The 15685-nt window shown below is 45.1% G+C and overlaps 1 protein-coding gene across 2 annotated transcripts in view; it reads left to right on the top strand.

Annotated features, from left to right (window-relative positions):
- Positions 1-15685, top strand: part of LOC138662867 (oocyte zinc finger protein XlCOF22-like) — an 87366-nt gene that overhangs the window by 60814 nt on the left and 10867 nt on the right. For both annotated transcript variants that reach the window (XM_069748852.1, XM_069748851.1), the window contains exons 2-6: positions 7484-7633; positions 7763-7942; positions 8025-8148; positions 8228-8325; positions 8524-8614. In XM_069748852.1, the coding sequence (XP_069604953.1) occupies positions 7484-7633; positions 7763-7942; positions 8025-8148; positions 8228-8325; positions 8524-8614 (643 nt within the window). The remainder of the gene's footprint in view (positions 1-7483; positions 7634-7762; positions 7943-8024; positions 8149-8227; positions 8326-8523; positions 8615-15685) is intronic.

Consider the following 15685-nt stretch of genomic DNA (forward strand, 5'->3'; position numbering starts at 1 on the left):
GCAAGCTGGAAAGAAAAATAGCAAACCAAAGAAATACAAGCTGGAACTTAGCTTCTGATGGGAAGACAGGTCACAAGAACGATCCAGAAGTGAACAGACCAATACTGGAACATTGACAGGTGGCATGGAGCAAAGATCTAAGTGGAGTTAAATAGAGCAGCAGCTAACGAATTAACCTCGTCACCTGTGAAACTCAGAAACACCCACCAGAGGAAGTCCATGGACAGAACCAGCCGAAGTACCATTCATGACCACAGGAGGGAGCCCGACAACAGAATTCACAACAGTACCCCCCCCTTGAGGAGGGGTCACCGAACCCACACCAGAGCCCCCAGGCCGACCAGGATGAGCCAAATGAAAGGCACGAACCAGATCGGCAGCATGAACATCAGAGGCAAAAACCCAGGAATTATCTTCCTGACCATAACCCTTCCACTTGACCAGGTACTGGAGTTTCCGTCTCGAAACACGAGAATCCAAAATCTTCTCCACCACATACTCCAACTCCCCCTCAACTAACACCGGGGCAGGAGGATCAACGGATGGAACCACAGGCGCCACGTATCTCCGCAATAACGACCTATGGAACACATTATGGATGGCAAAAGAAGCAGGAAGGGCCAAACGAAATGACACAGGATTGATAACCTCAGAAATCTTATACGGACCAATGAAACGAGGCTTAAACTTAGGAGAGGAAACCTTCATATGAACATAACGAGACGACAACTAAACCAAATCCCCAACACGAAGTCGGGGACCCACACAGCGCCGGCGGTTAGCGAAACGTTGAGCCTTCTCCTGGGACAATGTCAAATTGTCCACCACATGAGTCCAAATCTGCTGCAACCTATCCACCACAGTATCTACACCAGGACAGTCTGAAGACTCAACCTGCCCTGAAGAGAAACGAGGATGGAAACCAGAATTGCAGAAAAACGGCGAAACCAAAGTAGCCGAGCTGGCCCGATTATTAAGGGCGAACTCAGCCAACGGCAAAAAGGACACCCAATCATCCTGATCAGCAGAAACAAAGCATCTCAGATATGTTTCCAAAGTTTGATTAGTTCGTTCGGTTTGGCCATTTGTCTGAGGATGGAAAGCCGAGGAAAAAGACAAATCAATGCCCATCCTTGCACAAAAGGATCGCCAAAACCTTGAAACAAACTGGGAACCTCTGTCAGAAACGATGTTCTCCGGGATACCATGTAAACGAACCACATGCTGGAAAAATAATGGCACCAAATCAGAGGAGGATGGCAATTTAGACAAAGGTACCAAATGGACCATCTTAGAAAAGCGATCACAAACCACCCAAATGACTGACATCTTTTGAGAGACGGGGAGATCCGAAATAAAATCCATAGAAATATGCGTCCAGGGCCTCTTCGGGACCGGCAAGGGCAAAAGCAACCCACTGGCACGAGAACAGCAGGGCTTAGCCCGAGCACAAATCCCACAGGACTGCACAAAAGAACGCACATCCCACGACAAAGACGGCCACCAGAAGGATCTAGCCACCAAATCTCTGGTACCAAAGATTCCAGGATGCCCAGCCAATACTGAACAATGAATCTCAGAGATAACTCTACTAGTCCATCTATCAGGGACAAACAGTTTCTCCGCTGGGCAACGGTCAGGTCTATCAGCCTGAAATTTTTGCAGCACCCGCCGCAAATCAGGGGAGATGGCAGACAAAATTACCCCCTCTTTGAGAATACCCGCCGTCTCAGGAACACCTGGAGAGTCAGGCACAAAACTCCTTGACAGGGCATCAGCCTTCACATTCTTAGAGCCCGGAAGGTACGAAACCACAAAATCAAAACGGGAGAAAAATACTGACCATCGAGCCTGTCTCGGATTCAACCGTTTGGCAGACTCAAGATAAGTCAAATTCTTGTGATCTGTCAAGACCACCACGCGATGCTTGGCTCCTTCCAGCCAATGACGCCACTCCTCGAATGCCCACTTCATGGCCAACAATTCACGATTACCAACATCATAGTTACGCTCAGCAGGCGAAAACTTTCTAGAAAAGAAAGCACATGGCTTCATCACCGAGCCATCAGAACTTCTTTGCGACAAAACAGCCCCTGCTCCACTCTCAGAAGCATCAACCTCAACCTGAAACGGAAGCGAAACATCTGGCTGGCACAACACAGGGGCAGAAGAAAAACGACGCTTCAACTCCTGAAAAGCCTCTACAGCCACAGAAGACCAATTGACCACATCAGCACCCTTCTTGGTCAAATCAGTCAACGGTTTAGCAACAGTAGAAAAATTAGCGATGAAGCGCCGATAAAAATTAGCAAAGCCCAGGAACTTTTGCAGACTCTTCACAGATGTTGGCTGAGTCCAATCGTAAATGGCCTGCACTTTAACAGGGTCCATCTCGATAGTAGAAGGGGAAAAAATGAACCCCAAAAATGAAACCTTCTGAACTCCAAAGAGACACTTTGACCCCTTCACAAACAAGGAATTCGCACGAAGGACCTGGAACACCATTCTGACCTGCTTCACATGAGACTCCCAATCATCCGAAAAGACCAAAATATCATCCAAGTACACAATCAGGAATTTATCCAGGTACTCTCGGAAGATGTCATGCATAAAGGACAGAAATACTGATGGAGCATTGGAAAGCCCGAATGGCATAACCAGGTACTCAAAATGGCCCTCGGGCGTATTAAATGCTGTTTTCCATTCATCGCCTTGTTTAATACGCACAAGATTATACGCCCCTCGAAGATCTATCTTGGTGAACCAACTAGCCTCTTAAATACGAGCAAACAAATCAGACAGCAACGGCAAAGGATACTGAAATTTGACTGTCATTTTATTAAGAAGGCGGTAATCAATACAAGGTCTCAAAGAACCATCCTTCTTGGCCACAAAAAAGAACCCTGCTCCTAACGGTGATGACGTCGGGCGAATATGGCCTTTCTCCAAGGATTCCTTTATATAACTCCGCATAGCGGCGTGTTCTGGCACAGATAAATTGAACAATCGGCCCTTAGGAAACTTACTACCAGGAATCAAATTAATTGCACAATCGCAATCCCTATGAGGAGGTAGGGCACTGGCTTTGGGCTCATCAAATACAATGACAATATATCTCCGCTTCATCCTGACCCTGACACAGAGCCAGCAAGATTTTCTCTGCCTGATCCACTGAATTAGGTTCGTCATAAAGCAATCCAAGCGCCAGGAAAAACGCATCAACATTACGCAATGCTGGATCTCCTGGCGCAAGGGAAAATGCCCAGTCTTGAGGGTCACCACGTAACAAAGAAATAATTATCTTTACTTGTTGAACAGGGTCAACTGAGGAGCGAGGTTTCAAGGCAAGAAACAATTTCAATTATTTTTGAAATTCAAGAACTTAGATCTATCACCAAAAAACAAATCAGGAATTGGAATCCTAGGCTCTGACATCGGATTCTGAACCACAAAATCTTGAATGTTTTGTATCCTTGTAGTGAGATTATCCATCCAAGAGGACAGACCTTGAATTTCCATGTTTACACCAGTGTCCTGAACCAACCAGAGGTAAAGGGGAAAATAGAGACAAAACACAGTGCAAAGAAAAAAAAATGGTCTCAGAACTTATCTTATCCCTCTATTGAGATGCATTAGTACTTTGGGCCACCTGTACTGTTACGACCTGGTGGTCAGGACAATAATGGACCTGGTGGTTAAGAGCACACGGAATGACCTGATAGTTACTGATAATAAGGATGAGCTCTGGGACGTGGGAACTCTGCTGACCGCAATCCCTAAACCTATCAAACACACTAGAAATAGCCGTGGATTGCGCCTAACGCTCCCTATGCTACTCGGCACAGCCTAAGAAACTAGCTAGCCCTGAAGATAGAAAAATAAAGCCTACCTTGCCTCAGAGAAATTCCCCAAAGGAAAAGGCAGCCCCCCACATATAATGACTGTGAGTAAAGATGAAAATACAAACACAGAGATGAAATAGATTTAGCAAAGTGAGGCCCGACTTACTGAACAGACCGAGGATAGGAAAGGTTACTTTGCGGTCAGCACAAAAACCTACAAAAAGACCACGCAGAGGGCGCAAAAAGACCCTCCGCACCGACTCACGGTGCGGAGGCGCTCCCTCTGCGTCCCAGAGCTTCCAGCAAGCAAGACAATAAATTAAATAGCAAGCTGGACAGAAAAATAGCAAACCAAAGAAATACAAGCTGGAACTTAGCTTCTGATGGGAAGACAGGTCACAAGAACGATCCAAGAGTGAACAGACCAATACTGGAACATTGACAGGTGGCATGGAGCAAAGATCTAAGTGGAGTTAAATAGAGCAGCAGCTAACAAATTAACCTCGTCACCTGTGAAACTCAGAAACACCCACCAGAGGAAGTCCATGGACAGAACCAGCCGAAGTACCATTCATGACCACAGGAGGGAGCCCGACAACAGAATTCACAACAGGCTGCCTGAAGCTACAGTAAACAAGGTAAAGAGACTGAAACCTGTGTCCTTGTTCTTCACTGCGCCATTCACCATCTCCATCTACACATCAGGAGCCCTGTGGACCTATTTCATCTGTGGGAAGTTATACCATCTAGCTGCCATACCATCACTTCAGAGGACCCCTGTCACGATGTTGTATGAAATATCATATAAGTTTAGGTTCTCTTGTTAGCCAGGCTGCGGGCTAAAAAGCCCCCCTTCCCTTTCACTCAGCCAAGAGCTTTCCTTTCCAAGGTATGGGGGAAGAGGATTGTATTGCCTCTAGCTCTGAGAGCAAAGGAATTTACGACCGGCATACTGCATAATTAGTTGTACCAGCTTAAACTGGTAGAGAAGTTTCCAGGAATCCATGAAAGTCCTTTGTTCTCTTTTTTTAAGATATTAGGCAAACCAATTAAGAAAGGAACAGGAAAATGCATATTCTTAATCTCCCTCGGTGGATCTATCCATCACTCTAAACATGAGCTTCTAACACCATCAGGTAAAAACATAGGGGTTTCGCTGTAATGACGCATCACACATATGACATATTTGATCTCATTAGAATGCCAATGTTAAGACGAGATGAATGCTGGGTTTGTTATGTCTATGACATGTTCTGTAGCGGAGTTACGGACATTAGATAAAAGTTAGGGTAAAATTAGTTAACTGAAGAGGTAGGAGGGACAAGGTGATCCAACTCCTTTCTGGGATGTCACAGGCTGCAGCTATAACTGTCTGGCCAGATCCCAGCAGTCAGTCTGCTGTTGGAAGAACATTTGAGTCTGATCTGAAGAGCTGTACCTCATGCATTGGGACTTTTGGGAGCTCCGCCCACCAGCATGGTTTTTGCCTGACCTGATATAAACTGAGAACATGTGAGTTGTACCTTTTCTTATTTAATCCCTGTTTATTTTATAATTATCTTGTACATATTTCAATTGTCTCATATTGTAACATCTTTATATGCCTTTTTACAAACACTGCCTTCTTTCGGAGTAAAATATATAAATTACTAGTTTTCGTTCTTCCTGCTCTAAAACGTACCCTAAGTCTTCTGAAGGGAATTACGCTACTGTGTTGGGTTAGCTTCAAACCCGTTTAATCGAAGCTGGTGGCAGCTTACCGTGTGCAGGCTTTTGGGTGTTGTTGTAGCGACTGCGGCGTTGATAATTATTGTTCCTGCCTGAGCGGGAGTAGTTTATCGCGACGCTGCAGCGTGCCCAATAGCCAGTACATAGCAGGCAGCCTTTCTGGCGACTAATTACCCCAGGTGCAGTACCTAATCTGACCTGAGAGTAAGGGGGGCGCCAGAGAGCTGCAAGTCTTAAGTGGAACTGTAAGCGGGATATACATAAATCCCTGGAGTTCGTGGTATATTGAAGAGCAGTGGGATACCTAGAATAAGCCCGTGCTGTAAACTAAGAGGTCAATAGCCTTCTGTGTGTGTTTCATCACATTGTGGAGTGGAGGGATAACTAAGATTAGTCCCCCTGCACATGTGATAGCCGTCTGTTGGCCTAAAGTCACCCCGATCCGTGACGTAGGGGTGACGGTCACGGTGTGAATCGTGACAACCCCCTTAAGGAGAGTCGGTCCCTATTGACCGAATACCACAGGTGGTGTCATGAACAACCTTTATTCACCAAACCCCTTTAAAGTCCGTCCCTTTAACATGGGCGCCAAGGACCGGGTCGCCGCCACAGTGCCATCCCCCTTTAAGCTGACCAGACCCGGTATCCAGTACCCCACGGCCCTGGCGGGTGACTCATTTCCGTTGGAGGGCCCGATTCCAGCTATTGCTGTCGGACCTGTGATTTCTATCTCCTCCACTGTGTACAGGATAATAGAGTATAATAAAGTAGTTATGGACGAGACTTAACTAACATTGTGCAGTGACTCTGCTTTCTATATAGTGATGAATATTTCTTGTTGCTGAAACTATGATGTTTTTCACTTTAACCCTTTGTTAAACCCCTCTGATCAGTGCGATCATACAACATACAAGCCTCTGATGGCTCCGGTGATGCCCTGTACTACTGTAGTGCCGTGTATCATCACTGCTGTCAGTGTAATGCTAACGGCCTCATACACCTGAGATAAGAGTTGGCTGAACGGTCATTTGGCAGACAGCCATCTCTCCCGACTGCTCCATACACACAAATATTCCAGCTTTCCTGGGGTCTGTATGAGAGAGTCGCCTCCAGACTCCTCTAGCGGAGGATTATCTACAGGAAGAACAAACGGATTATCCTCTGAAATTCAGGATGTCAGATCCTTCTCTGCCCTGACCCTCATCTGTCGGGAGGCCCCCAAATACATGATATAGTCGCCCAAACCCCCGAAATCAGTGATTTCATGGAACTTTAGTCTAATGTGTATGGGGGCGGTAAAAGATAACTTATTGGACGCTGCCTCTGGCCTGATAGACCTTCATACATTGCAGCCCAGACACCATTATTAGGCATGTAAGTATCGTAATAACTAGGCCGCCCCATACAATCGAGTACTTGGGGGGGGGGGGCGTTCAGCCAAACTCTGTCAGACCTGAGATCTAACGTGATAGAAGATTACAGTGCGGGGAAGACGGGAAACCTTCATATAGAGGCCGGTGGTGATGGAGTCAGTGACAGACTCTGGTCACATATGTCTCTAGAGCCATTTTAGAAGATGAAGATGTCGTCCTCATCATGAAGTAGTTATTTCTCATGTCGCGTGTAATGAATATCTCCTGCAGTATTGCTAATGCCGATTCCAGGGACGGTAAATAAGACGAGAATTAGCGTTATGGAAGATGAGTCTATGAGAAACGTATTCAGCTGCCGACTCCGAGGAAGAAACTGCTTGTTGTCTGTGGCCTAAATATATAGGATTTATTAGTAGATGTAAAGAAGGAAACTAAATACTGTAAAATAATAAATCTCCTCATATGTTTCCCTCATTATCTCCAGTAATTGTATTATTACAGGATTCTTATGATGTTACATCGGCTCATCTTCTCATTCAGGTCTCTACAATATCGGATCCTCTCAGTGAAGATCTTCTACAAAAGAACATTTTCCTGATTTACCCATCAAAGATGGATATAGACAGAGACAAGATGGCGGAGAGGATATTACACCTCACCCTAGAGATCCTCTTCCGGCTTACTGGAGAGGTGAGAGATTCTGATGACGTCACATTACATCATTCTTATCTATGAGAATAACAGATGGACAGAACTGGAGAGGTGAGGACTCTGGAAATGTCTGTAGTGAGATTTATTAATGTGTCTCTCCATTACCAGGATTACACAGTGGTGAAGAAGACCTCCAGTGATCACTGTCAGGACCCTGTGTCTGAGGGATGGGGAAGACCCCTGAGCCCAATCACGGAGCCTCCACCTCACCCCCTGGTACATGAGGACATCAATGACCAGAAGATCCTAGAACTCACCTACAAGATGATTGAGCTGCTGACTGGAGAGGTGACAGTGCTGGGAATGCTGGGACATTATACAGTAACACTATGAAGGGATCGGGGGATGACGGTATCATTGTATGTGTCAGGTTCCTATAAGGTGTCAGGATGTCGCCGTCTATTTCTCCATGGAGGAGTGGGAGTATTTAGAAGGACACAGAGATCTGTACAAGAACGTCATAATGGAGGTTCCCCAGCCCCTCACATCTCCAGGTAATAGGACTAAATACACACGGCCTATAATTATCTGTATGTAAAGAATGAATTCACTCCCTGTATGTGTTTCCTCCAGATCTATCCAGTAAGAGGACAACACCAGAGAGATGTCCCCATCCTCTTCTTCCACAGGACTGTAAACAAGAAGATCCCAATGCTCCTCAGGATCATCAGGTAGATGGAGAGAAGGTGTCAGGAGATCTCCCCTATGATGTGTAGGCGCCGGTGAAGGTCTTGTGCTCAGTCTTGTTTTATCCACCAATATTATATGTTTTATACTTGTGTAATGAGAACGGTGGAGATGGCAGGATTAGAGCTGATCATAGATGTGACTTCTCCATCTGTCGGTGACTTTTACAATATTTATTTCAGGTTGAAGATCTGACCCATATTAATAATACAGAGACATATGTGAGGGGGGATGAGCGGTGTAAAGAGGAGATTCCCACATATGGCTACCCAGGTGAGTAGTAACCACTAAATGCAGAGAAGTCACAAATTCTTCTCAGTCACCAGCTGTGGCTGCTTTATCGGTGGTGTAGTCCGGCCATATTACCATGATCACCATTTTACCTCTAGACAACAACATTCTCCTCCACCCAAAACTGTTCTAATGACTTTGGGCATTGAAAGCCCTTTTCTATAGAACTTACAACCTGGTAGATCCACCTACCCCCTGGGTTTAGGAGACGCTGTTACCTGCCCAGATCTGTAAACTATAAAGCCAAATGACAGCGTACGTAGAATGTGCTGACAAGATAGAAAATCACCTGAAGAAAAATATTATGATGGGCCTGTAAGAGAAAGCGGAGGGTAATGATGCTGTTGGCTTCCTAGATCCCTGCGATCTTATCGGATGAATCTCCCTTCTCTCCCTTCTGTGCTGCTGAATGTGATCATATGGTCCCTACAAGACCAGGTCCAGTCTTTCTGGCCAAACTTCACTTTTATGAGCGACAACATTAAATGTGCAGTGAGGCCAAGTGTGAATTTCTGCACAATAACAGAGTTTCCCTTTATCCTGACTTTTCAATTTGTATTAAAACCGACTAACTTCAAGGAGGATTGTGATAATCTACAGAAACCCATCACACCGGTGCCATGATATATCTCTGAGCTGTGCGTGGCTGATATGTTATGATCCGGTGACCTTGGAGCCGCATGAATAACTTTCACTGGAGTAGGTGGTAACTGTACTGACCGCAAATCCTGATCTAACAACTAGAAGTAGCCGTGGGTGTACCTAACAAACCCTAGACACCTCGTCACAGTCGGAGGACTAAATACCCCTATAGATGGAAATAGGAATACTATCTTGCCTCAGAGCAGAACCCCAAAGGATAGGCAGCCCCCCACGAATATTGACTGTGAGTAGGAGAGGAAAGACAAACACAGGCAGAAAACAGGATTTAGCAAAAGAGGCCACTCTAGCTAAAATAGGAAAGGATAGGACAGAATACTGTGCGGTCAGTATTAAAACCCTTCCAAAAATATCGACAGCAGATTATACAAAAAATTCCTCCATCTAACTAAAGACGTGCAACGTATATCTGCAACTCCAGAGAATCCTACACACAGAGCAGAAATACAATAAAAAAATCCAGCACCCAGCATGTGTGCCATAGAAAAAAAACCAGACACTTATCTTTGCTGAATTGGCAGCTAAGCAGGAGAAACCAGACAGAGGTCCAACACCTCCCAATAACCGTTGACAACTGGCAAGGACTAATGAATCCTGCAAACCTAAATACCCCAGTCAGAATTGCAATCAGCAGATACACATGACCAAGACTGCAGCCCAGGGACAACTGCATTACCACCTTCAATCACCGGAGGGAGCCCAAAAGCAGAATTCACAACACTGATGGCTGTAATATACATTTATTCCCGCCTGCAGGAGATGTGTTGGCTCCAGTCCTGGTTTCATGGATTCACTTCATCTCATAAATTACATTGTTTTTGTGTTGTGTATCACACTCAACATGGACCAGAGGAAGCGAAGGAAAGAGTTGTCTCAGGAGATTAGAAAGAAAATTATAGACAAACAGGTTAAAGGTAAAAGTTATAAGACCATCTCCAAGAAACTTGTTGTTCCTGTGACTACAGTTGCATATATTTATTCAGAAATGTAAGATCCATGGGATGTAGACAAACTCCCTGGACGTGGCCGCAGGAGGAAAGTTGATGACAAATCAAAGAGATAGATAATAAGAATAGTAACAAAAGAGCCCAGGAAAACTTCTAAACAGATTAAATGTGAAATTCAAGCTCAAGGAACATCAATGTCAGATCGCACCATCCGTTGTTGTATGTGGACTTCATGGGTGACGACCAAGGAGGACACCATTGTTGAAAAAAGTCATAAAAAGCCAGACTTGAATTTGCCAAACTACATGTTGACAAACCACAACGCTTCTGGGAGAATGTCCTATGGTCAGATGAGGCAAAAATTGAACTTTTTAGCAAGCCACATCAGCTCTATGTTCACAGACGGAAAAATTAAGCATATCAAGTAAAGAACACTATCCCTACTGTGAAACATGGAGGAGGCTCTGTTATGTTCTGGGGCTGCTTTGCTGCATCTGGCACAGGGTGTCTAGAATCTGTGCAGGGTACAATGAAATCTCAAGACTAACAAGAGATTTTGGGGAGAAATGTGCTGCCCAGTGTCAGAAAGCTTGGTCTCAGTCGCAGGTCATGGGTCTTGCAACAGGATAATGACCCAAAACACACAGCTAAAAACACCCAAGAATGGCGAAGAGGGAAACAGACTATTCTGAAGTGGCCTTCTATGAGCCCTGACCTAAATCCTATTGAGCATCTTTGGAAAGAGCTGAAACATGCCGTCTTGAAAAGGCAACCTTCAGTCACGAGACAACTGGAGCAGTTTGCTCTTGAGGAGTGGATCAAAATACCTGTCGAGAGGTGCAGAAGTCTCATTGACAGTTAAAGGAATCGTTTGATTGCAGTAATTGCCTCAAAAGGTTGTGCAGCAAAATATTAACCCTTTCATGCAAGAACCTGTTTTTGCCTTCGTGACCGGGCCAATTTTTTCAATTCTGACCAGTGTTTATTTATGAGGTCATAACTCTAAAACGCTTCAACGAATCCTGGTGATTCTGAGAATGTTTTCTTTTGACATAGTTTTCTTTATGATAGTGGTAAATTTTCTCTGATATAAATTGTGTGACACCATTCTACAATTTTCACCCCTCAAGGTGCTCAAAACCTCATTCAGGAAGTTTATTAACCCTTCAGGTGCTTCACAGGAATGAATGGAATGTGGAAGGAAAAAATAAAAATATACTTTTCTTACACAAAAATTGTCATTTAGACCTACCGTATATACTCGAGTATAAGCCGAGATTTTCAGCCCAAATTTTTGGGCTGAAAGTGCCCCTCTCAGCTTATACTCGAGTCACGGTAGCGGTGGGGTCGGCGGGTGAGGGGGTGAGGGCGCTGAGGCATACTTAACTAGTCCCAGCGATCCTCGCGCTGTCCCTGCCTTCCTCCCCGTCTTCTGTGCTGCAGCTTCTTTCCCTCTTCAGCGGTCACGTGGGACTGCTCATTACAGAAATGAATAGGCGGCTCCACCTCCCATAGGGGCGGAGCCGCCTATTCATTTCTCTAATCAGCGGTGCCGGTGACCGCTGACAGGAAGAGGCTGCAGCACAGAAGACGGGGAGGAAGGCAGGGACAGCGCGAGGATCGCTGGGACTAGGTGAGTATGTTATATTTACCTGTCCACGTTCAAGCCGCCGGGCGCCGCTCCATCTTCCCGGCGTCTGCGCTCTGACTGTTCAGGTCAGAGGGCGCGATGACGCATATAGTGTGCGCGGCGCCCTCTGCCTGATCAGTCAGAGCGGGGAGACGCCAGAACGAGACGCTGGGAGCTGCAATCAAGAGAGGTGAGTATGTGTTTTTTGTTTTTTTATTGCAGTAGCAGCGGCCATGGCACAGATTTATGTGCAGCATCTATGGGGCACAATGAACGCTGCAGAGCACTATATGGGGCATCTGTGCAGCATCTATGGGGCACAATGAACGCTGCAGAGCACTATATGGGGCATCTGTGCAGCATCTATGGGGCACAATGAACGCTGCAGAGCAATATATGGGGCATCTGTGCAGCATCTATGGGGCAATATGAACGGTGCAGAGCACTATGGGGCATCTGTGCAGCATCTATGGGGCACAATGAACGCTGCAGAGCACTGTATGGGGCATCTGTGCAGCATCTATGGGGCACAATGAACGCTGCAGAGCACTATATGGGGCATCTGTGCAGCATCTATGGGGCACAATGAACGCTGCAGAGCACTATATGGGGCATCTGTGCAGCATCTATGGGGCACAATGAACGCTGCAGAGCACTATATGGGGCATCTGTGCAGCATCTACGGGGCACAATGAACGCTGCAGAGCACTATATGGGGCATCTGTGCAGCATCTATGGGGCAATATGAACGGTGCAGAGCACTATGGGGCATCTGTGCAGCATCTATAGGGCAATATGAACGGTGCAGAGCACTGTATGGGGCACAGATATTGGGCAAAAATGAACGGTGCAGAGCATATATGGGGCACAGATATGGGGCAATATGAACAGTGCAGAGCACTATATGGCACAGCTATGGGGAAATAATGATCTATTTTTATTTTTGAAATTCACCGGTAAATGCTGCATTTCCACCCTAGGCTTATACTCGAGTCAATAAGTTTTCCCAGTTTTTTGTGGCAAAATTAGGGGGGTCGGCTTATACTCGGGTCGGCTTATACTCGAGTATATACGGTAATTTTTTTACTTTCGCAAGTTTTACAGGAAAAAATGGATAATACCTTTTGTTTTCCAATTTCTCCTGAGCACACCGATACCCCGTATGTGGGGGTAAACCACTGTTTGGGCACATGACAGAGCTCGGAAGGGAAGGAGCGCCATATTGGAGAGCAGATTTTGCTGAAATAATTAGCGGTTGACATGTCACGTTTGGCTAGCCCTTGTCTAAACAGTGGAAACCCCCAACAAGTGACCCCATTTTGGAAACTAGACCCCCCCAAGCAACTTATGTAGATGTGTGGTGGGCACTTTTAACCCTCAAGGGCTTCACAGAAGTTAATTACATAGAGCTGTGAAAATAAAAAATCATAGTTTTTGCACAAAAAATGATCTTTTCACCCTAATTTTTTTTTCAAAGGGTAATAGCAGAAATTTGATCCCAAAAGTTGTGCAATTTGCCCTGATTATGCCGACATCCCATGTGCGGGGGTAAACCACTGTTTGAGCGCATGGCAGAGCTCGGAAGGGAAGGAGCGCCATATTGGGGAGCAGATTTTGCTGGAATTGTTTGTGAGTGACATGTCACTTTGGGGTGCATTAAAAGAGGTCTGGATACACATGATGAGAGCATTATACTGCCTCTGTACAAATCCCTAGTTAGACCGCACATGGAGTACTGTGTCCAGTTTTGGGCACCGGTGCTCAGGAAGGATATAATGGAACTAGAGAGAGTACAAAGGAGGGCAACAAAATTAATAAAGGGGATGGGAGAACTACAATACCCAGATAGATTAGTGAAATTAGGATTATTTAGTCTAGAAAAAAGACGACTGAGGGGCGATCTAATAACCATGTATAAGTATATAAGCGGACAATACAAATATCTCGCTGAGGATCTGTTTATACCAAGGAAGGTGACGGGCACAAGGGGGCATTCTTTGCGTCTGGAAGAGAGAAGGTTTTTCCACCAACATAGAAGAGGATTCTTTACTGTTAGGGCAGTGAGAATCTGAGGTCAATAGTAGAAAAAACACACATCCGCACTGCTCAAAGGTCAGACTCAATGACCGTATTATATTATCGGTCTAGCACCACAGAAAGTGATACTGACTGTATGAATCCTCTACACCTGAATCAACGGGGTGCTGCTGCCAGAAAAAATGTACACAGAATCCAATGGCAAAAGGACCCGTTGAAGTGCCGTAGAGCACGAAACAATCGTTGTCCGTGGCTGACTCTATCCCTCCCTGCTATCCGTTTGTTTATATGTCCCAATAAAGTGATATTCACCGCAACAGGGTAAGTGCGCGCCTACTTTTTTCTATTTTGCCATTGGGCAGTGAGAATCTGGAATTGCTTGCCTGAGGAGGTGGTGATGGCGAACTCAGTTAAGGGGTTCAAGAGAGGCCTGGATGTCTTCCTGGAGCAGAACAATATTGTATCATACAATTATTAGGTTCTGTAGAAGGACGTAGATCTGGGGATTTATTATGATGGAATATAGGCTGAACTGGATGGACAAATGTCTTTTTTCGGCCTTACTAACTATGTTACTATGTTACTATGTTACATTGTCAGAGCCCCTGAGGTGCCAGAACAGCATAAGCCCCCAAAAGTGACTGCATTTTACAAAATACTTCCCTGAATGAATTCTTCTAGTGGTGCAGTGAGCATACTGACACCACAGCTGTTCCATAGAAAATTATACCATTGGGCAGTGAAGAAAAATTAATTACATTTTTACCACTAAAATGTTGTTTAACCCCAAATTTTACATTGGAAAATAGGTTGATAGGTAAATGGTCACTACACCCATAGATGAATTCGCAGAGGGGTGTCATTTTGAATTCACAGAGGGGTGTCATTTCCAAAATGGGGTCACTTCAGGGGGGATTCTGCTGTTATGGCACTTTGCACAGAATCCCTCCTGAAGTGACCCCATTTTGGAAATGACACACCTCTGGAAATTCATCTATGGATATAGTGACCATTTTCACTATACGGATGATTTCCAGAAACACTTAGTGGAAGTTTTAGAGCACAAATGTCATTGTAGTGCCCAATATATTGTGCCCAGCTTGTGTCTCTGGAGACATCCCCCCACCTACCCCCGGAAATTGTTAAGTCAGCTCTACTCAAATGTGTCTGTCGCTAAATAAACCAAATGCTTGAATGTGGAAGATGTTAAATCAGTCATGGAGGCATAAGGCCGGCAATGATGGGCATTGTGGGCAATAATATTAGCGGATATCATACCTCATTCCTCTCTTGGAACATACATGACATCTTCTCTGCGGGTTCTTTCTTGTTTCAGTTGCTGGAATGAGTGCAATAAAATGTCCCTCAGTGAGTCTTCTGATATCTTCAGATTCTAAAGGATTGGCGGGGACAAAATTTCCAAAAACAAGATTTTCAATGAACTTTTCCTGATAATCAAGGAAAGTATTTGCATTTCTGGCTTTTTTGTATGACACAAAATAATTATATGCGGCCACCTGAAACAAATTAAAGACTAACTTCTTATACCAGGTATATGATTTTCTTGATACCTGGTATGGCTGTAGAACGTGATCTGCAAGGTCCGCACCCCTCATGTATTTGTTGTAGTCAATGACAGACACAGGTTTTGGATTAGTGGATCCCTGTTGGTCTGCAGTAGCCTTTGTGGCATCTGTGTGGATCGAGCTCCGGATAAAAATATCTTTTTTATCCTTCTACTTGAGGGCAAGCAGCTCTCCATTGTGTAAAGCCCCTGAC

Source organism: Ranitomeya imitator, chromosome 2 (genome assembly GCF_032444005.1).
Source record: "Ranitomeya imitator isolate aRanImi1 chromosome 2, aRanImi1.pri, whole genome shotgun sequence".
In the NCBI taxonomy this organism is placed as follows: domain Eukaryota; kingdom Metazoa; phylum Chordata; class Amphibia; order Anura; family Dendrobatidae; genus Ranitomeya; species Ranitomeya imitator.